The following is a 21,279-nucleotide window of genomic DNA, read 5'->3' on the forward strand; positions in this document are numbered from 1 at the left end:
TCCCCGCCTAGCAGGGAGCCCGATGAGGGACTCGATCCCAGGACCCCGGGATCATGACCTGAGCCGAAGGCAGACGCTTAACCATCTGAGCCACCCAGGCGCCCGCTGTTTTGCTTTTGAAGATATAATGAACTCATATTCTAAGAAAGCCCTGTATATCAGACACTTCTACGAATGCTGGGCCAACTCACTGTTGGCCTATTTAACAAATGTATTTTTATTTAGGTGAAATATGTTCATACAGCAATTGGAGTTCTTAAAATAGCAATTAGATTTTATTATATCATATTTAATTTTTGTTAGAAAATTTGACAGGCTTTTCAAAGTTGGTTACCTGGGGAAGGGAGGATTTTTAAAAAAGATTTATTTATTTATTTGAGAGAGAGAGAGAGCAAGTGGGAGGAGGGGCAGAGGGAGAGGGAGAAGAGAGAATCTCAAACAGATTCCCCATTGAGTGCAGAGACTGACATGGGGCTTGATCCCACGACCCCACCATGACCTGAGCTGAAGCAAGAGCTAGACACTCAACTGACTGAGCCACCCAGGGGCCCCTGGAAAGGAGGATTTTAGGTCAGTACACACAGGTCATGGACTGGGGCCTGTTGGCTGGATGCTGCTTTCAACCCCAGATCTGATTCTAGTTATCACTAAATAACTAGTGATCACTAGGGGGTTAGAACCCTGGAAAAAGCACAAAGATAAAGAGAGTTTCTGGGATTCTCAGGAACTGACCACTCAGACTGTGTCAGGAGGCTAAGGCACTGAGCGGTCAGAGTCCTTGAGGAGCTGAGGAGAATAGGACCACATGGAATAGGGAGCATGGAGGGCTTGGGAGTGTGGAGAAGCCAGCACAGACCCTTGGATGCCCTCTGTGTCCTAGGAAACAACCCATGGAAGCAAGCCACCTCCCTAGGAAGCAAGAGCTACAGGAACTTGGCATTAGAAGAACCTTCTGCTATATACTGTGAGCAGGAGGCTGAGGCAGGTTCTCCTCCAGGAACCCCTCTCCCCCTATTCTTAAGTCAGAGGCACCTTTCCCTGGGCCCTCACAATACCAGGCACTGAGGACCAAGGCCTCAGTACCGACTCTGATGAGACAGCCAGAAGTAGCTCAACGGAAGCTGGAGTTAGAACTGCTCTCCTCCGCCCGGGGTCAGGTTTGCAGGAGTGAAGGCTGGGAACCTGCAGGGCAGTGAGAGGCAGCCCCAGCTCCCTCCCAGGACCCCATGGCTTCTGCCTTGGGAGCATACCTGGGCTTGCTCATCAGGACCCTGTTGCTTGGCCCAGTTCTCATGGGAGTCAGTAGAGCACCAGCAGCTACAGCACTTCCCACTGCTTAGAAACTTCTGCTTCTTAGCCTTACCCCCCAACCAGCTGTTCCATGGCACAGATCCCAGCTAACATACGAGTCCAAGTTCACCATACTCTAGGTGATTTGGAGGGGGCCGTGCCCTGTGGGAGGCAGATGATCAGCTGGGCTGGCTCCCCCTACCCTCAAGCTGCTTGCCCAGATTCTACTCCTCTCCTCTGGCCTGGGCAGCTAAGGTGGTGGAATGCCCTGATGCTGGGTACCACCCAAGTTATAACCAATGCAGATAGAGAAGAAGCTTGCCTGAGCTCAGGCAAGGGTCCAAATTCAGAGTGTGGGGTGGGCAGAGCAGGACGAGAGATTAGGCTTGGGCTAGTCTCTTCACAAGCAGCAGAAGCTCTCTGAAAGCCAACGCAGGGCAAAACATGGTGATCAAGGTCCAGGGAACCTCCCCCAGAACTCCAAGTCTTCTCCCTGACCCTGATACCTGGCTCTAAGATGCCCTTGCCTCACCCATGGATGACCTTCATCAAGCACCACCGACAGGCGGGCTCAAGGACTTCCAAGTGTTCCCCTTGTCACATCCCTACTACCATTTCATAAACACAAATGTTTTGATCCCATAAGTTTGGAATCTAATACTTTCTTTGAATCATCTAAAGATTTTTATATATTTATTTGAGAGAGAGAGAGCACGAGCAGAGGCAGAGGGACTCCCCACCGAGCAGGGAGCTTGATGCGGGGCTCGACCCCAGGACCGTGGGACCCCAGGACCAACCCCAAGCCAAAGGCAGATGCTTAACCAACTGAGCCACCTAGGCACCCCTCTTTGAATCATCTAAATGGCAGGCAGTCCAGAGGGGCCTGGGTGGCTCAGTTGGTTAAGCATCTGACTCTTGATTTTAGCTCATGAGCTCAGGGTTGTGAAATTGAGCCCCACACTGGGCTCTGTGCTGGGCATGGAGCCTGCAGAGCCTGTTTGAGATTCTCTCTCTCCCTCTCTCTCTGCCTGTCCCCTCTCCCTCTCTAAAAAAATTTTTTTTAAATAAGTAAATATAAATAAATAAATAAGGGCCGCTGGGTAGCTCAGTCCATTAAGCGTCCAACTCTTGATTTAGCTCAGGTCATGATCTCAGGGTCATGAGATTAAGCTCCACATCAGCTTCCATGCTCAGCGTGGAGTCTGCTTGTTCCTCTTTCTCTACTCCCCAAACCCCCCCGGCGCGCGCGCGCGCTCGCCTCTCTCTCTCTCTCTCTCTCTCTCTCTCTCTCTCTCTCGTAAATAAATAAATAAATAAACAAACAAACAAACAAATAAATAAATAAATGGCAGTCCAGACTTAACCAAGTGCAGATAAGAACTTGATTCAGGGCTTTTTTGTTTTGTTTTGTAAATGGCTCCACGTCCAGGGTACAGCCCAATGCGGAGCCTGAACTCACAACCCTGAGATCAAGACCTAAGCCAAGATCAAGAGTTGGTCGATTAACTGACTGAGCCACCTAGGCATCCCAATTCAGGTCTTTTTTTTTTTTTTTTTAAGATTTTTAAATTTTTATTTATTTGACAGAGAGACAGTGTGAGAGGGAACACAAGCAGGAGGAGTGGGAGAGGGAGAAGCTGGCCTCCTGCCAAGCAGGGGGCCCGATGTGGGGCTTGATCCCAGGACCCTGGGATCATGACCTTAGCTGAAGGCAGATGCTTAACAATGGAGCCACCCAGGCACCCCTCAGTTCAGATCTTTTAAAAGTCATTACATCACTTCTTAAATTCAAAATGGAGTTAAAAAGCAATTATCATGAAGATAATAATGACTTAGGTCACATAATTCATTCCAAATCATTTTATTAAATTCAAGTAAATCAAAAGAAAAATTTTAGGGGCACCTGGGTGGCTCGATAGTTAAGCATCTGCCTTTGGCTCAGGTCATGATCCCAGGGGCCTGGGATTGAGCCCCGAATCAGGCTCCCAGCTCGGCAGGAGGCCTGCTTCTCCCTCTCCCTCTGCCATTCCCTCTGCTTGTGCTCTCTGGCTCTATCTCTCTGTCAAATAAATAAATGAAATCTTAAAAAAAATTTTTTAGTGTACTAATCAAACTCAGTATTAATCATATATTCAATGTATTCAAGCTGTTTACTAGTGCCTTTATAATAGGACTTCAATAATACTAAGATGGTTAATTTTATGTGTCAACTGAGCTGGCCCATGGGGTGCCCAAATATTTGTTCTAACTTATTCTGGGTGTGTCTGTGAAGATGTTTCTGCACAAGATTAACATCTGAATTGGTAGACTGAGCAAAACAGATTGCCTTCCCTAATGAGCCCCATTCAATCAGTTGAAGGTCTGAATAGAACAAAAAGGCTGAAGGGTCCTGGGAGGCTCAGTCGGTTAATCATCCGACTCTTGATTTCAGCTTACGTCATGATCTCAGGGTTGTGAGCTCGAGCCCCATGTCAGGCTCCGTGCTGGGCGTGGAACCTGCTTAAGATTCTCCCTCTCCCTCTGCCCCTCCCTGCACTGTCCCCCTCTCTCTGGAAAAAAAAAAAAAATTTTTTTTTTTAAGTGTTAAAAAAAAACCACCACATAATAAAAAAGCTGACACTCCCTCAAATAGAAGGGAATTCCTCCTGCCTGACTGTCTTCCAGCTGGGACATTGGTTTCTTTCCTTGCCTTTGGATTCAGACTGAGACATCAGTTCTTCCTGGGTCTCAAGCCTGTTGGCCCTCAGACTGGAACTAGAACATTGGCTCTCCTGGGTCTCCCATGTGCTGACTGCAGATCTTGGGACTTGTCGGCCTCCACAACTGCGTGGGCCAATTCCTTATAATATATATAAAATATATTATAAATATATATAAATATATTAATGTTAGTTATGTATTAATACATAATATTTTATAATATTAATATAATAAATATATAAATATAAATTATATATAAAATATAAAAATCTATAAATTATATATATGCACAAACATATACATAGTTTATATGCACACATATATACATAGATATATCCCACTGGTTCTGTTTCCCTAGAGAACCCGAAAATAACTCCTATACATTACCAACTAGATAGTTAACATATATGAGGTCTTAACCAGGAGTCAACCAGTTGTGCCTTCCACCCACCTTCACACTGCATCTCCTCATCCTGGCCGAAGACCCTATCACTATCCCAGGTCCTCTCTGCCCCTGTCCAGTCTCCTCCCCACACCACAGCCAGGATGGACCTTTACAAATGTCAATGAGATCATGATATTCCTCTGCTCCAAACAATTTAACAGCTTTCAGGTGTTCTCACATTAAAACCCAAATACCTTACCCTGGCCAACAAGGTCTTGGCTGCCGTGGCCCATCCATCCCCCTCTGCTACTACTCTCTGTCACACGGACCTTCCCCCAGTTCCCTGAATGAGCCACATTTTTCCTGCCTGCCTCAGAATGTTCCCACATGCTATCCCCTCTCTTGAAGTTTCTTCTCCTGGATCCTAGCATGTCTAGTTCCCTTTCATCCTTCAAGTCTAAATGTTACCTCCTCAGCAAAGGCTTCCCCAACCCCTTTATACTAAATCAAACTTCTCCCGTGACTCTCTACTCCAGATTCCTGTCTGTTCCTTTCATAGCCTTTCCCCTTTTGAAATGAATTAATTATTGGCCTGTTGACTTGTTTATTGTCTTTCTTCCACAAAACGGACAGAATTTTTCCATTTCTGGTATCCCAGACAGGAACATCCTTTCTATTTGGTAGGGGAAGAGTAGGCAACCCAATGGTCCTTAAAAGGGCGAGGACACATGGCAGTGTGGCCCCTGCAATGCTACAGACAGACCTTGGGGCCTTGAGGAGTGAGGCAAAGATGGAGGACAGTGAAGACCTTTCCCAACCTGGTAGTGGTGAAGGAGGGAGGTGGCCAGAGCAAGTGCCCAAGGATGGTGGTGCCAGGGGTGTCAGAGCTAGGGGCAGCAGGAGGGGGTGTCTTGGCCTGACTTCGGCTGTGTTCTCAGGTGTTTGTCACTGCCCATTTTCCAAGACCAGCTCTCCAGCCTGCCCACACCCCTCTCAGAAATTCCTTTTCTGCCCAAGTCGGCCCCAGCTAATGTTGGTCATATACAACTCTACACACTGGATTCTGGTGAGCAGGCACCTGGTCTGCGTCACTCCTGTCATGTACTCTCAGCACTGTGCCTGGCATGTATAGGGACTCAGGGAACGTAAGCTGAATGCAGGGAAGAATAGACTCAGGGCTAGCTGGGTGGTGGGCTGAGGAATGTTGAAGGAGAAAGGGCCACATATTTCCATTGGCCTCTGTCCTCAGAAGGCTAAAAAGATTAGCAGGTGTGGGGTGCTTGGCTGGCTTAGTGGGTGGAGCGTGCAACTCTTGATCTCAGGGTTGTGAGTTTGAGCCCCATATTGGATGTAGAGATTACTTAAAAATAAAATCTTAGAGGAAAAAAAAAAAGGATAGAAGGCATGATCACTGTAATGCTCTGCAAATTTCACCAAACTTTCTTCCCAAAAGGTACTAATTCTACTCCCACCAGCAGTGCCAGAGACCACCTACCCTCCTGCATACCCTTTTCACTTGTTACACCACAGTGTTGGGACATTCAAGGAGAAGAGGTGTGATGTAGTGAGTGAAGGCTGCATGGGAAGGGCTGGAAGCATGTCTGGCAGGCCCAGATGGTGGAGCATGTGACTCTCGATCTCAGGATTGTGAGTTTGAGCCCCACGTTGAGTGTAGAGATTACTTAAAAAATACAATCTTTAAAGAAAAAAAAGAAAGGGGTTGGAGATGTGAAGCCTTGGGGAAAGGTTCGTAACGGTCTTATTTGAGCAATGATGAAACAATTTATGGATTTTGACTCTAAGGGCTGATCAAGGTTAAAAATTAAAATTTCTTAGGGCATCTTGCTGGCTCAGCAGGGCATGTGACTCTTGACCTCGGGGTCATGAGTTCAAGCCCCAACTGGGGGTAGAGTTTACTTAAATAATAATAAAATAAAATAAAAATTTCTTATGGAAAAATCTGCAAAAATCCACAGCTATATGACAGATTCATGATGGATTCCTCTACCTGGGGCTAGATCTTTAATCCTTTGAGAGAATTGGAGGTGTGTAACTGAGCTATATCATTGCCTCTTCTAAGTTCATACACTAGGAAAAACTGAGCTCTGTGTTGCATGGCCCATGGGCCTGACCTTGCATGACAATTCTGATGCTTACAGAAGAATATATGCAATTAGAATGAGGATAAGAGTCCATTAACCAATCCTTTCCTACCCCTACAAAGACAGTAAAATTCACCTATGAATTTCAACCATGCTTATGACTTAATAATAGGTATTTATGCCAGCATCTATAATAACTGAGGCCTACTTATATTCTCACTTTGCTAAGTTCCCAAGTGCCCGGAGAGATTCCCTATTCTGAGGAACTGTTTCAGTCACTATGGCAACAGTGCACAGAGAAGGGGGAAGCTTTCCCTGGGCACGAGAGTAAAAGAACAGCTATTTGTCCTCCCACTGGCAGAACAGGGCCATTCGTGAGATTAGCATGTGGTGGAAATACACATAAGCACGCAGCCCGCTTCAGAAAAGCCGAGAAAACATTTTCCGGGCAAACTCTCTCATGAAGCAATTATATCACACCTTAATCAAGTGCTCCACTGTGTACTGAAATGAAGAAATAGTTTTTTTGTGTCCGAAGGAGACACGTAAGATAGCAGTTTGTGGTCAACTGTGGGTTTCCTTCTAAGCCCTGGGCACAGGATGAGGCAACCCAGGGGCTGCTGACCAGCCTTTCGGCCATTGAGGGGTGCCATGTACAAAGAGGCGGGTTGGTGAGGGAATTCCCTCTTAACCTATCCTTGCCATGGAACCCCAGAAGAAGGGGTGGGCATTGGATAAAGGGCAGGCTTAGCAGGATTGGGGGGTGGGGGGGAGGAAGCCATACTTGTGCCCAGTTTGGTGAAGTTTGTGTCGTACTGTTCAGAGCAGATCTCTGCCTCCTCAGACCATCAGAATACCAACCGGCAAAGCAAGTGACCCCTGCAGTGGAGGTCTTTCTTCACATAGACAAGAAAGCAAACAAGCAACCATGTCAAAAATTTAAGATACTCATGATGCTAAGTGAAATAAGCCGGACATAAAAGGACAAATACTGTATGTTTCCACCTATACGAGGTACTCAAGAGTACCTCAAGTTCAGACAGGAAGTAGAATGGTGGTGGAATGGGGATGGGGAGTTCTTATTTAATGGGACGAGAGTTTCAGTTTGGGAAGATTAAAAGTTCAGGAGATGATGGCAATGGTTGCACAACACTGAGAATGTACTTAATGCCACTGAATGGTCCACTTTAAAATAGTTAAAATGGCAAATTGTGTATTATGTGTATTTTACCACAACGAAAAAAAAAAAAAACAGTTACCAAATCTGTTTCCCTTGTCATATCCATGCTATCATTTCACAAACGGAAATGTATTATCAACTTCAGTATTGATCATGCATCCAATAAATACTGAGTCCACCGCAAGCTGGCCCTTGCCCAGTATGGGCTGCGTGTGGGCTGAGCAAGCATGGTCACGAGCTATGCGTTCAGCACACCCTCGCTGTCGCGCATGCGTCTGCCTGGTATGGCTGCAGGACTCTAGTTCTCCAGATGCATGCAAGTTTGTGTGGGGATGAGTCCCAGAATCAGGGAATAACCCCTACCACAGTGTGACCATGAATGGGTCCCAAGAAAGGGGGCAAGTTTTCCATGAGAACAGAGACCCACGTTTATACCCCATATGGATTAGTCTTTATTAATAACTGAGGCATGGGTACCTTTCAGAGTTGCTCTTCGTGTGGCACTCAGGCGTCTGGTAGAACCTCTGAGAGTTAACACTGCCATTTTTCTGAAAGGAAGATGAGGGGAGGGAAGAGTTTGATACTGGCTAAGCCCAGCCAGCCCAGCAGCTGACAAGAGGAAGAGGAGAGCAGGGAGGCTCTTTGAGAGGAGGTGAGGGAGAGGAAGAGAATGAGGAAAGGGAAAGGAAGGAGGAGAAAGATAGGGGAAAGTTGGGGTGGATAAGAAAAGTGTCAGTGAAGGAAGGCAGGCGGAAGTGAGGGTGCATAAAGGGACAGTGGGGGAGGGGAGGCAAGAAGAGAGGAGCTTTGTTTTTCCTCAGAGCTCCTTGTTTTGTGTTGAGGAGGGGATGACAATAGAGCATGTGCCTGTTACTGGGTATTCACAGTAATCCCACTTTCTTGCTCTACTTTTGGTGAGAGAAGGAGGAGCAGAAGTTTTATCTGAACGGAAAACTGGAGGGATTTTTTTTTCTTGGAGTGACACTGAGGTCAAGAGGGAAACCTGCACTCCTTCACTGAACACGTTTAAGAACACAATGCGATTAGCATCTCTTCTGTTTCTGGGCTGATTCCACCGGGGGCTCCTAGAAACACAAAGAAGTCCAAGGATGTTGTTCATTAATAGTTAACTGTTGATGTTGCTGAGGACTGGGTCCAGGAATGACACTCTCCCTCTGCCCACAGAGATTTGATAGATGAATTAACAAGTGTAATCCCATCATCACAAACTATGAGAGAGAGTACCTGTCAAGCACAGAACATGGGAGCTTTTTGGTAAATTGTAATAAAAGCCTAAAGGATATGCCGTCCGATTTCCCTGTGCCTCTGTAGAGATACTTGGAATTCTGGATCATGAATCTCTGAGTGTGAGGAATAGAGCATACTTGTTCCATTCCTGACCAAAGGTGAACATTCAGAGGACAGCCGTCTGTTTAGATGGTTCATTGTTCGCATCCCTGCCTAAGAAGATCTGATTCTAAAACAAGTTGCAGAAAAGACAGTATTTCATGGTTAATGTATTAAAACAGCCAGTGGAGAGTAAAGGAAATATTACCATGGGTCCACCAGAAAATTTCATAAAAAAGACCATTCACTAAATTTCTCCATTTAGAGATTCCATTAGTAAATGGGTTATTCTATCTCAAAAACTTATAAATTTAAAGCTGAGATGATTATTTCCTGGCAGAGCTTTAGAGGTAACTGACAAATGTGAACTAGAAAGATCAATTTCTCCTTAACTTTTTTTTTTTTCCCCCTCCTTAACTTTTTTTTAAAGGTCACGAAAGAAGACTGTCAACCTGACAGATGTAACCATGGATTCTTTCACAGAGTTCTTCAAAAGCTCAAAGGCTGCTAAATATGTCAAATTAATGCATCTCCCCCATGACTGGGTTCTTTGATATGAAAGTAATCATGGGAGATTTTTTTTTCCCCTCCAGAAAATGGCTCTGCAATTTTGAGAAAATAGTTTTCTCCACATCTTAAATTTTTTTTTTGTAACCGTCATGAAAATGATGTGGGTTAATGGAATCTCCATTTTCTCCCTAGATTCTCTCAAAAATTCCTTTCAAGTGTCAATCTCAATGAAATAAGGCCAGAATGCTACATAGCTTAGAATTTTGATATTTTGTTAGCTCTAGCCCTTTGATTATCCTGATTTGTAGATTTTGGGAGGATTTAATATTGATCTCTCTCTAGCACTGAATAATTTTTAGAAAAAAACACAGTCTGAGTCTAATTGCCAGACCCAAACCACACACACGAAAGCTGTGAATACAAGCTGTGATCACGAATCACGTGTGCGTGGCTTTGATTGTGTGGGACCCACTATAAGATTAAGATTTTTTTTTCCTTCTTAATTATTCAGAGCTAAGTGTGAAAAAAATTAAAACTAAACATATGGATGTGATCATGAAGGCTTTTTCTAACATAGTTGCTTGTTGTTTTTTTCTTTCTAAGTATGTGTAATGCGCTACTGGCACTAATTCCTTTAAGTATCTATTTAAGGCCAGACTTCCTAGAACTTGCTCTAATTTTAGGGGAGCTTAGGGTTGTTTTTTTTTTTTTCTTAATCCAGTGCCACACTTAGCATCCACCAGCTCAAAGTACAAAAGGGCTTCTTTTCCTTTTATTTTTAGACCCCCCCAAACCACTCTTTTTAGTAAGTTTTTAATTTTAATTCCAGTATAGTTAACCAAAAAACCACTTTTTTTTTATTTTTTATTTATTTTATTTTTATTTTTTTAAAGATTTTATTTATTTATTTGACAGAGAAAGACACAGCGAGAGAGGGAACACAAGCAGGGGGAGTGGGAGAGAGAGAAGCAGACTCCCCGCCGAGCAGGGAGCCCGATGCGGGACTCGATCCAGGGACTCCAGGATCATGACCTGAGCCGAAGGCAGTCGCTTAACCAACTGAGCCACCCAGGCGCCCAAAAAAACCACTCTTAATGAATATGTATTGTTACTTAGTTTTTGGTGGAATGAACTGGTCAGTCTTCAGGCAGAAACATTTTCATTGTAAATACAAGAGAATAAAATGAAAAATTAAGAGGGGAATCCTTTCTACAAGCTGTATGTCCATGATAATCTATGTTTTGGTTTACTTGTGACTTGATTCACAGTTTTCTAGGATAATGACAAGAGAGATGAAATAGGTTATTTAGAGACCAACATAACCAGACAATTTTTTTATGTTTGTCTTTGGAATGCATTAACTAATTTTAAAAGCTAATTTAATTTTACATTCTATCAGACTAACACTGATATTTGTCTTCCTTTGGAATGTGCTAATGATATGCTATGAGGTAGGCGGCTCAGAAGACCGTTGGGTGACAAGGACAGACCACGTGAGATTGAAAAGTTGTTGAAGGTTTTCATGGCACCAAATGGACAATTTCCAAATGATTCTTCCTCTGGCTCTAGTTTCCAGAAATGCAAGCAAGATACAGGGGAACACTAAGCTACAAGTCAGGAGACCTAAAACATCCATTCTTAGACAGACCAGCCTGAGATTTCTGCTTCTGACTACCTGGCTCATTTCCCAATGACTCCTGGGTACCCTGGTCCCATTCTTCCATCTCATATCTTCTTTCCATTCCCACTTGGGCCTCCCAAAGTTCTTGCTGACTCTACTTCTAGCTGAACTCACATTTCTTTGCTAACCCCAAGCGCCTAGATTCATTTCCATGGGGAATTCAATTGCCATCCATGTCTTGGAATTGGTCCTAACTCTGCTGGTCATTTCTGCCTTCCCCCTGGTTCGGCTCACTTGGCTTGGGTTAGGCTGGAGGACCTAGCAGAAGGCCAACCAGCTCCCAGTCAGTTGATGTTTGATTAGATTATCCTTGCCAGATCTCTGTGCCTGTAATACAAGTTCTAAATACAAGAGGATCTATTTTGGTTCAAAAACCAAATAAGAGAGCAAACTTTGCAGTAGTTTTCCATGGCGCCCAGCATTAAGAGCATTTTAAAGAGGCACAACCTTAGAGCTCAGTTTATCCCATTCCCAGCAAGACCAGTAGACTGCAATAACAATCCAAAGGCAGGGAAAACGATAGGATATTAAATTACAGAATACCAACATTTGCATAGTAATTCCCACTAATTAAGAAAGAAAGATATAAGTTGTTTGTTATAAACACCACCAGGTCTTGAGCAAACACCAAGAGCTCACCACAGAGCCAAACCAAGCATTTGTCTAATCAAAGCCACTTTCTAAAGCGTTTTATTAGTACAGCTGCAGAGCACACATTTTATCACACATGCTAATAATCCCAGTTATGGCGCCTACATTTTAATCATTTGTTCTAGGCTTGTTTCTCAAACAATTAACACTAATGAATGGTCAGAATACCTCGGATCATATATGTCTAATTGCAGTCAAGAGCAGTTCTTGTCTGCATGTACATTTCAATTTACCTCTGGGGATAATGTTTGTTAATTGTATTTCTTTATACGAAAGCGAAGAAAAAGGCAGTTCAGGCAAAAAGGGACTAAGTGTTCTCCTCTCTCCCTTTGTTCCCACAAGAAGCTAAAGTCACTTCAAGAGGCACTTAATCCCATCATCCGCGGTTAGCATCAATCAAAAAGAATCTGAAGTAAAATGATGCAGCTATATTGTGTAATTAAAAGCAATTCAGGTAGTTATTGCTTGGGGCCCTCTACGGGTCCAAATACTTAAAATGGCCCTGCAGGGATCCTAAACACTGTAGTGTTTTAAATTTGGTCAGCAACAATATCTGGAGGAAAGGGAAGAATATGCAAAAAAACAAAACACAAAAAACAAAACAAAAAAAACCTTCCCACAAAATCCCACAAAAACAAAAACCCAAAACAAGAAAAAAAAGCCTACCACCCTGTCCTAGTGTGAACTGTAAAACAAAAGAAAAGAAGAGGGAGAGCAAAAGTCTGAGGTGAAAAAGCCCCACAATCCCCAGCTACAAAATGAAATAAACATAGAAGGGCAGGAAGGAGAAAAAAGAAAACAACTGATATTTTCCGAATTCAACAGTCCCTTTCCCAACCCAACTTCCGCACTTAAGGAAAAAAATGTGTACCAATGTTGGCTGGGTCTCTTCAACATGAAATGGAACAGCTTTGTAGGATCTATAATATGACAAGCAGAGACTATCTGAAAACCCAAACTTACTAAGAAAATATGAAGTAAATTTATGGTGTGTCTAATTCCACAGTTACTCATAAAGGCAAGAAGTGAAAAGTACTTTTTAAAAGTTTGGCACAAATTTCTACTGCAATTCACTTAAATCATTAAGAAAAAATAAGTGCTGAAGCTTTCAGGCTTCTTATTTGGCTTCTTAAGCGAACAAGAGTTTAACATAGTGTTTTCTGCTATGTGCCTTTAACAAAGAGCCATCCTTGACAGAAGGTTGGGAACAGGCATAATTCTCTGGTTTTGATTCTTGGCTAAAATATTTTTAAGTAAAAGCACAACTCCTCAAAGGATGTAAGACTAGATGTTAAAACAACAACGTGTGTTTAAGTGTTACCATCATTTCCCCCTTTATAATAAAACCGGGAAAGAACGCTTCCTGTTGATTTACGAAAGAATTTCTGGAAAAAATGCTAAGTGCATGCCTGAATGAGCTATTGGATATTAAGGAACTTTTCAGAAAAGACACCAGGTTACTCTCAGGATAAGGCACATTGTGGAAGCAGATGCAATCACTAGAACGGGGCATTTCACAGCAGCATCTATATACTTTCTAAGGTACAAGTTAGTGGCAAATGTAATTGTGGCCTAAAAACTATGTGTGTGCATGTGAGGGTTATATGATTTAACTTTCAAATCACAAAATGATTATCGAGTGAGATATCCAACAACAGTTCGTTTTAACACAGAATTGCCCTCATTTTCCACACAAATATTCTAGCAACTTGAATGCAAAAGCTTACAACTGAAAAATGCAAAAGTATTTCCTCAAAGCTTAAGAACATATATGAAGTACTGATTTGCAAAATGGCAGAATGGAACCAATTGTGTTTCCATCTCTAAAAGAACCAAACTTTTGAAAATCTGTCATTTAAAAAAATCTGCCTACCTGCTTTCCCAACTATAATGATCACAGTGTTAGACAAGTATACTATATACACTCAAACCATTTTGTGTTGTGAGCTAAGTATTTTCTCTAAGTGGGGCGCCTGGCTGGCTCAGTCAGAGGAACATGTGACTCTTGATCTTGGGGTCATGGGTTCGAGCCCCACATTGGGTGTAGAGATTACTTAAAAATAAAATCTTTAAAAAAAAGTATTTTCTGTAAGTTTAAATCTATTGCTTATTATTTAGTGCTGTCTTCGAGTGTCATTCAAAATCATTAACCCTTAATGGGTGGGAATCGAGGATCTGAAATCCCCTCCAACTGCCATATTCTTATCACCCTTGCCTTCTAGGTAACACACTCCCCATGGGACGGAGAAGAGCAAGTGGATGACAGAAGTGCCCTGCAGGTTACTTAAACCTATACCACCAAACTTCTCAGATAATCTATTTCAAAATCAGGCAGAGGTGCTTCTTTGCTGCAACTGTGCCACTCAAGATAAGCTACCTGAAGGCAGAGTGCTAAATAAAGACTCTATTTCTGATTCACCAAAGTATCGATTTCGTGTCCTACGGTTTTTTTCACTAACTTTTGGATTAAGATAGGCAGGTACTTTCTCTTAGGAAAAGCAAGTGTAAGCTTTGTTAACAGGGGACATTTTAAGAACACCCCAAACTGAACTAAACAAAAGGGAGAAAAACGAATTCACTGATAATGAATTTCAGGCAAAAGTCTGTACTGCGATCTGTCCCTTATAACAATCTTTAACACAATTCCCACTGACAGGTGTTTTATCAATATCATATTTTTTTTCTTCTTGAGTCCCAGGTCTCAGCACTGCTCCCCTTGTTCCTGATGCTCCCCTGGAGCTCCCCAGGGATGATGCCCACCACAACTGGGTCCTTCGGTTCCTGCCATTGATCCAGCTGTGTGCATGCTGACTAAATGCTGCCAGGTCAAGCTGGAGAGCAGGACTTGAAAATTCAGTGCTAATTACTGTGATTACAATCTGTGTGTCAAGCAGCCAAAGCCTCTGGGAAGTGTCCACAGGCAACCTGTCTCTGAATCAAAAATCTCAGTTTGAGAGATGAAGAATCTATACACACTGACTTTCCAGCTCGTTAAGTCATAATATGGGCATCAAGTGTTCATGATACCTTCTCTGGAAGCACATGAAGTAAGGCAAGCCCAGCACTTAGAATGCACAAGACAGAGAGGGGAAATAATCAAACAGAACCCATGAAGCCCCCCAAATAGCAAACACCAGAGTCCTGCAATATCATGCTCAGATGGCGATTTTCTTGAGATGACTTGAGACCCTCTGATCCCAACCAGGAAGTGAGTGGGCAGTTAATGAAAACACACTCATAGGCATCGCTCCACAAAGAGCAGGGGCAATTATGTCATGAGAAACCTCAAACCCCTTGGTATCCATGTGAGTTGTGTATTAATGACTGAGCTCCCAAAGGCAGATAGACTGGAGTCAGAAAAAGTGATTTCACAAATATATCTTATATGATATTGAAGAATCAAAAAATGTTGATGGGAGGGAATGCTAAACTATCATTTTGTTTTCCTGGGCTCACAAACATTTTTAAAATAAATATGAGTCACTTGGGAATAGGTTGAAGAACCAGTGTATTTATAGCTATTTGGGAAGGCAGCTAGTTTTGCTCTGGAGTGCATGGTTCATTTTCCTTTCTTCATAGACTATGTGCAGATATGTTTGTTCCTGCCCAAGTTAAACAAATACAGTTCTTTCCATAGCACGATCTTTAAGTCAGAATTAATCTTTTGAGTCATCATGTAAAATCTTAAAGGAATTTCTATACTTGCAGTAACATTACAACGTTAAGTTTCCAGACACTGCCCAAAAGTTTTGATTTCACATCTAAACCATCACAGGAAACTTTTGTAGCTGGTGAACACCACACAGGCTTTCTATGTGCCCACAACAAGGAAGAGAGGCTTTTCAAGGGACACACTGGCCAGTGTGGTCCCAGGGCAGCAAGCAAAATCTAACCTGTCATTTTGAGCCTGGCCTGAATTGGCCAACACATGTCGAACATCAGAGAGCCTTTATGAAAATATGACTTCAAGTATTTTTCTTTCCTCTTCTCATTTCCTTTTTTCAAGTACTCAGTTCACAAAATATGTCTGTAAGTGTGTTTATTGGAAAATGAAACCACTTTAAAAAGGCTTAGTTGTTTTATATCAAGAACCCTAAAAAAGGCAATAATTTCAGTATGAACCCATTCTATAAAATACCATTATTTGACTACTTATTTAAGTTATTTGCTGATTATGCAACATAAATAAAATTAAAAAAAATAGAAGTGATCAGGGGTGCCTGGGTGGCTCAGTTGATTGAGTGTCTGACTCTTGATTTTGGCTCAGGTCATGATCTGAGGGTTGTGAGATCAAGCCCCGCGTTGGGCTCCGTGCTCAGAGTAGAGTCTGCTTGAGATTCTCTCTCTCCTTTTCCCTCTGCCCCTCCCCAAGCTTGTGCTAAATAAATAAATAAATAAATGTGATCATATGTTTGAAGATTTTATAACTTCAGATGGTAATTTTTCTCTTTTTAAGAATTAAATGAAATCAGTGTTAGCTTGGTAAAACAAATCATTACTAAATTACTAAAGTACACTCTTGTGTACTTTCTGAATTCTCACAAAGACTTCTGTTAATGACACACTGAGAACTGCAGCTGAGTGTCCAACCAGAAGAGAATGCAGAGCGGGACAATGATAGATGTGCTGGTGGCTCATCCCCACCCCCATCCCAGGTGCTGGCCCCCACTCCCTTCTTTCCACAAGACTTTACCAAGCTCCTTTCAAGTGCTTCTGCCACTCAAAGTGAGCAATCTAGTAAGTCAAAACTTTCGCATACCTGATTTTCATTTTTTTTGTTTTTCCCATGTACAATGAGAGAGCCTGCAAATCTCCTTAGTCTGTTTCTGAATCTGAGTCTGTTCAGTCGGCAATAAGAACTCAGCCCTTTGGCTCGTGGACACAGACACGAGTTTATCAGCATCTAGCACAAGGTCTTGTATGTAGCCACACTCATGTTTGTTGACCAACTTACTTACCAACTACCTTACTGGTCAATTGATGGTCATTATCATTGGGTTTCTCCACGGCCAAGAAACCCTTACACTTGTTCCATTTCTCAGATGAATTCTAAGAACTGTCTGTGCTGTACTATGCAATAGCCATAATCTGTCCCTTGCAGGCTCAAAAACCACTTACTCTACAAGACCACTAAATAGCAAATACACCAAAAATATGCTCTGGTCAATACAAATAAGTACAGTGAAGACTGTCTCAGAAATAATTTCAATCAATTTTACACAACTGATCTGTTCTTTCAAGGAGCCCTTAATTTTCTCAATCCCTGATTGAGTTGTTACATGAATCATGAAGGCTTAACTATGAAGATAAAGATAGATATTTCAATCAGGGAATACCCACGATGGTTTAATTAAAGAATTTTTGCATCTCGCTTACAAAATATCGCTCCTTAAGATGGCATGGCATTTATTTAAAATGTCCCAGAGGCAATTAAGCCCTTGATTAACAATAAAATTTTCTTCCTTAACTTCATTCTCAATTACTACGCAGCTCATTTGTCCTTGCCTGGAACTTCAGCACGTGGTACTCAATGGATTTAACTCACATGTAATTCCACACAATCCATCAAAAACAGAAGAATTCAAGTCCACGGGAGCTAGCCGTTCCTAAAAGTTGGAGGTCGTACTTGTGGTGCAGTTTGCCTCACTTTTCACCTGCAACTTGCAGCCTACCCACATCCAGGGGTGTATGAGGACTCTCTCTGTGTTATGAGAGAGCAAGGGGACAATAACCAGGACATAACTCCTAATGCTCAGAGTTCAGTTTTTCTTGAGCTCAAGGAGGAAGGATAGTGATTAATAATACACTTGCCCACTTGATTCCTCCAGTCTGTGCACTGAGGAGAAAGAAAGGGTCATGAGTCCCCAGACCTGCCATCTCTGAATTGTTCTTCCACTTCCCTGGAAAGGAGGTGAGTGGTAGGAAATCAGAGCAGTTAAATGCATGGGCTCTGGAATCCAGCACACCTGGGTCTGGTGACACCTTCAGCATGTTACTTGGCCTCCCTAAATCTCGGGTTCGTATTATGAGTTGGATATAACAACAGGATTGCTGTGAGAAATCAGTGAATGCAGGTAACACCTGATAAAACACCCCCCACACAAAAAGTCAATCAATAATAGCTACTTTTGGGCACCTGGGTGGCTCAGTTGGTTAAGCAACTGCCTTCAGCTCAGATCATGATCCTGGAGTCCCAGGATCGAGTCCCACATCGGGCTCCCCGCTCAGCGGGGGGTCTGCTTCTCCCTCTGACCCTCTTCCCTCTCGTGCTGTCTCTCATTCTCTCTCTCTCAAATAAATAAAAAATCTTAAAAAAATAATAATAATAGCTACTTTTACTAAAGAGAAGGCACTTTCCCCTCCTCTTCTCTGACCTCTTTGAGTTAGACATGGGGGTCTGGAGCAGAGTGTTGCCTAGGATTCTTTACTGGTGTGCTGTATACACACACACACACACACACACACACACGGTGAGAGGCACTCTGCCACATCTGGGAAACACACCTACCAACGGGAGTGGGACCCCACATCCATGCTAAGAGTGAGCAGTGCAGAAAATAAAAACGTCGGGTTGTATCTCCTCTGTGATGCCCTCCAGGTCTTCAGAACTTAGTAGGTGGACAAGCTAGGTACCAATTTTGGCTTATCTGTGAATTTTTTAATCAGCTCTAAAATAATGTTTCATGAGTATCTATGCACATTAATCTCATCTAAAAAGAGAGGAAAATCAAAAGAGTTTTGCCATTCATTTTATCTTAGTGTTAGGTAAATTTTTCTTTCATTGATTCCACAAATAGACATTGGACACCTAAGCCAAGCCCTGGGGATATCAATGAGGCGAGAATCAGCTATCTGGGAAGCTAAAATCTAGCTAGGGAGACAGACCCAGGACAGGGGTCTCTAAGGCAAACAGAGCCCGGAAGCCCAGGAATGAGAGGGGGCATTCAAAGAAGCTTCTCAGAGGCAGTGACAACCTTGGAAGGGGGTAGACAAACTCCAGAGGCAAAAAGTGCATAGTGGATCCAACAGAATGAGGAAGAGCACAGGTAAAATCACTGATTTCATCTCAATTATCACCAGTGATTTTCTTTTTTTTTTAAATATAATCTCGTTCATATTTTTTTAAAAGATTATTTATTTATTTTAGAGAGAGAGAGCGCGCATGCGGGGGAGTAGAGGGCGAGGGAGAGGGACAAGGAGTCTCTGCACTCAGCGCAGGCCCCAGTCTGGGGCTCGATCCCATGACCCTGAGATCATACCTGAGCCAAGTTGGATGCTCGGCCGACTGAGGCACCCAGGTATCCCTCACCAGTGATTTTCTTTCTTTGCAAATGCCATGCCCACCTCTAACTCATATGTTGCTTTCATGCATGTGGGGGGATTCCCAGATGTAAACACTAGCTATATGAAACACCAAAACAGTGTCCTTTTTCTGATCCTGTAGTATGTCATAGACAGTGAGCAAAAGAGTGCGAACCCAAATCCTAAATTTTCTGAAGCAAAAAACTCCCCTTTTTGCTCTCTGATAAGATTTATTTATACTTTAAAATCATCTTAGAGATATACAGGACTTGGGGCACCTGGGTGGTTCAGTTGGTTAAGCCTCTGCCTTCAGCTCAGGTCATGATCCCAGGGTCCTGGGATGGAGCCCCACATTGGGCTCCCTGCTCAGTGGGGAGCCTGCTTGTCCCTCTCTCTGTAGCTCCCTCTGTTTGTCTTCTCTCTCTTTGTCAAATAAAATCTTTTAAAAAAACACTTAAGTAACAATTCTATTTTAAACAAATATTTCCAACAGAATCGTGTTGAAAAGAGATACAATGAGATTATGTTTTGTATTACCTGAAGCTTAGGAGCAGCATTATTTAGGTACCTCCAAGTGGACAAGGGACAGTGTATCTGTACAGATTCAAAATGTTAAAATACAAGGTAGCAGTACTCATTCTAAGGCAAGCAAACCTAAGTTCTCAACGGTAGACTTTGTTCTTTTTAACATCTATTGAATTCTTTATTTACATTACTCTCAATCTTTTCAACAATTGTATGAAATAGATAATATTATCGCCACCTATTTTATATAGGGAAACATATAAAATTCAGTAACTTTATTTAGTAACTTCAAATTTATTTTATTTAGTAACTTTAAATTTTCATATGGGCAGCTGCTGACAATATTGTGCCACATTCACAAGTGATACCAGTTTTCTCAGGGCATTGCACAAACCAAAGCATATTAACTTACATCCATATTGATCAGAAGAGCTTCACTATTAAAAAAGAAAATCAAGGGGCGCCTGAGTGGCTCAGTCGCTAAGCGTCTGCCTTCGGCTCAGGTCATGATCCCAGGGTCCTGGGATCGAGCCCCGCGTCGGGCTCCCCGCTCAGCGGAAAGCCTGCTTCTCCCTCTCCCACTCCCCCTGCTTGTGTTCCCTCTCTTGCTGTGTCTCTCTCTGTCAAATAAATAAATAAAATCTTAAAAAAAAAATCAAAACACATTCAAACAAGAAATGATAGCCAGGATGCCTCCCCACTCCTTCAAAGTTGCCTCTCCGTAGGACAGTCTAGAACAGGGCTCAGTAAACGTTGTCTGAGAGGGCCAGATAGTAACTATTTCAGATAGTGAGCTGAGAGACAAATGCTGTGATATCATACAGGGACTTGTACAACAAGAGAGAACGCAAATTTCCACACAATTTTTTACTGATGAAACTCAAAATAAAATTGAATACAACTTTTGGTAATACAGTTCTAGCCGAGAAAAGAATGGCATTCTTTTGTTGCGTGGGGGGGAGGAGTAGTATTTTGCTTAATTGGAGTTAAAGGTACTTGTTCCCTATCACCAAAGCATGGGTATCTGGAAAAACCATTCTTAGCTCAAGGGCTGTATAAAAATAAGTGGTGAGCAGAAGCTGGCCTGTGGACCCTTGGTTTAGAATATGTATTTAAGAGTTTAGCCTTAGACAAACTTATACACCCTGGAGACCCAGAGTTCACAGACATAGGACCCAAGTCACGGAGAATCACCACAATCATGGCAACAGAGCAAAATGGTTAAGACTCAGGTCCTCAGCTTTGAACCACAGGCCATGTACCAGCCCTGGTTATTATTCAGAGACATCAACAGATAGAAAGTTTCCAGGGCTCCCCACTACCCTCCCATGGGACTCTCATTTTTTTTTTAATTTTTTTTTCAAAGATTTTATTTATTTATTTGAGAGAGAGAGAATGAGAGACAGAGAGCATGAGAGGGAGGAGGGTCAGAGGGAGAAGCAGACTCCCTGCTGAGCAGGGAGCCCGATGCGGGACTCGATCCCAGGACTCCAGGATCATGACCTGAGCCGAAGGCAGTCGCTTAACCGACTGAGCCACCCAGGCGCCCGGGACTCTCATTTTTTTATATTACTTGTTAACTTGGGAGGTTTGAAGCTGCTGCCAC

At 42.7% G+C, this 21,279-nt stretch overlaps 1 protein-coding gene across 7 annotated transcripts in view; it reads right to left on the reverse strand.

Moving 5' to 3' along the window:
* CLYBL (citramalyl-CoA lyase) overlaps window positions 1–21,279 on the reverse strand; it is a 256,800-nt gene that overhangs the window by 122,814 nt on the left and 112,707 nt on the right. For 6 of the 7 annotated variants that reach the window (XM_064585927.1, XM_064585928.1, XM_064585930.1 and 3 more), the window contains exon 2: window positions 8,135–8,205. The exons of the other annotated variant lie outside the window; for it this stretch is intronic. In XM_064585927.1, the coding sequence (XP_064441997.1) occupies window positions 8,135–8,205 (71 nt within the window). The remainder of the gene's footprint in view (window positions 1–8,134; window positions 8,206–21,279) is intronic. 7 annotated transcript variants of the gene reach the window in all.

Source organism: Mirounga angustirostris, unplaced genomic scaffold (assembly GCF_029215605.1).
Source record: "Mirounga angustirostris isolate CCGP_5_RB_7025 unplaced genomic scaffold, mMirAng1.0.hap1 SCAF_3, whole genome shotgun sequence".
NCBI lineage: Eukaryota > Metazoa > Chordata > Mammalia > Carnivora > Phocidae > Mirounga > Mirounga angustirostris.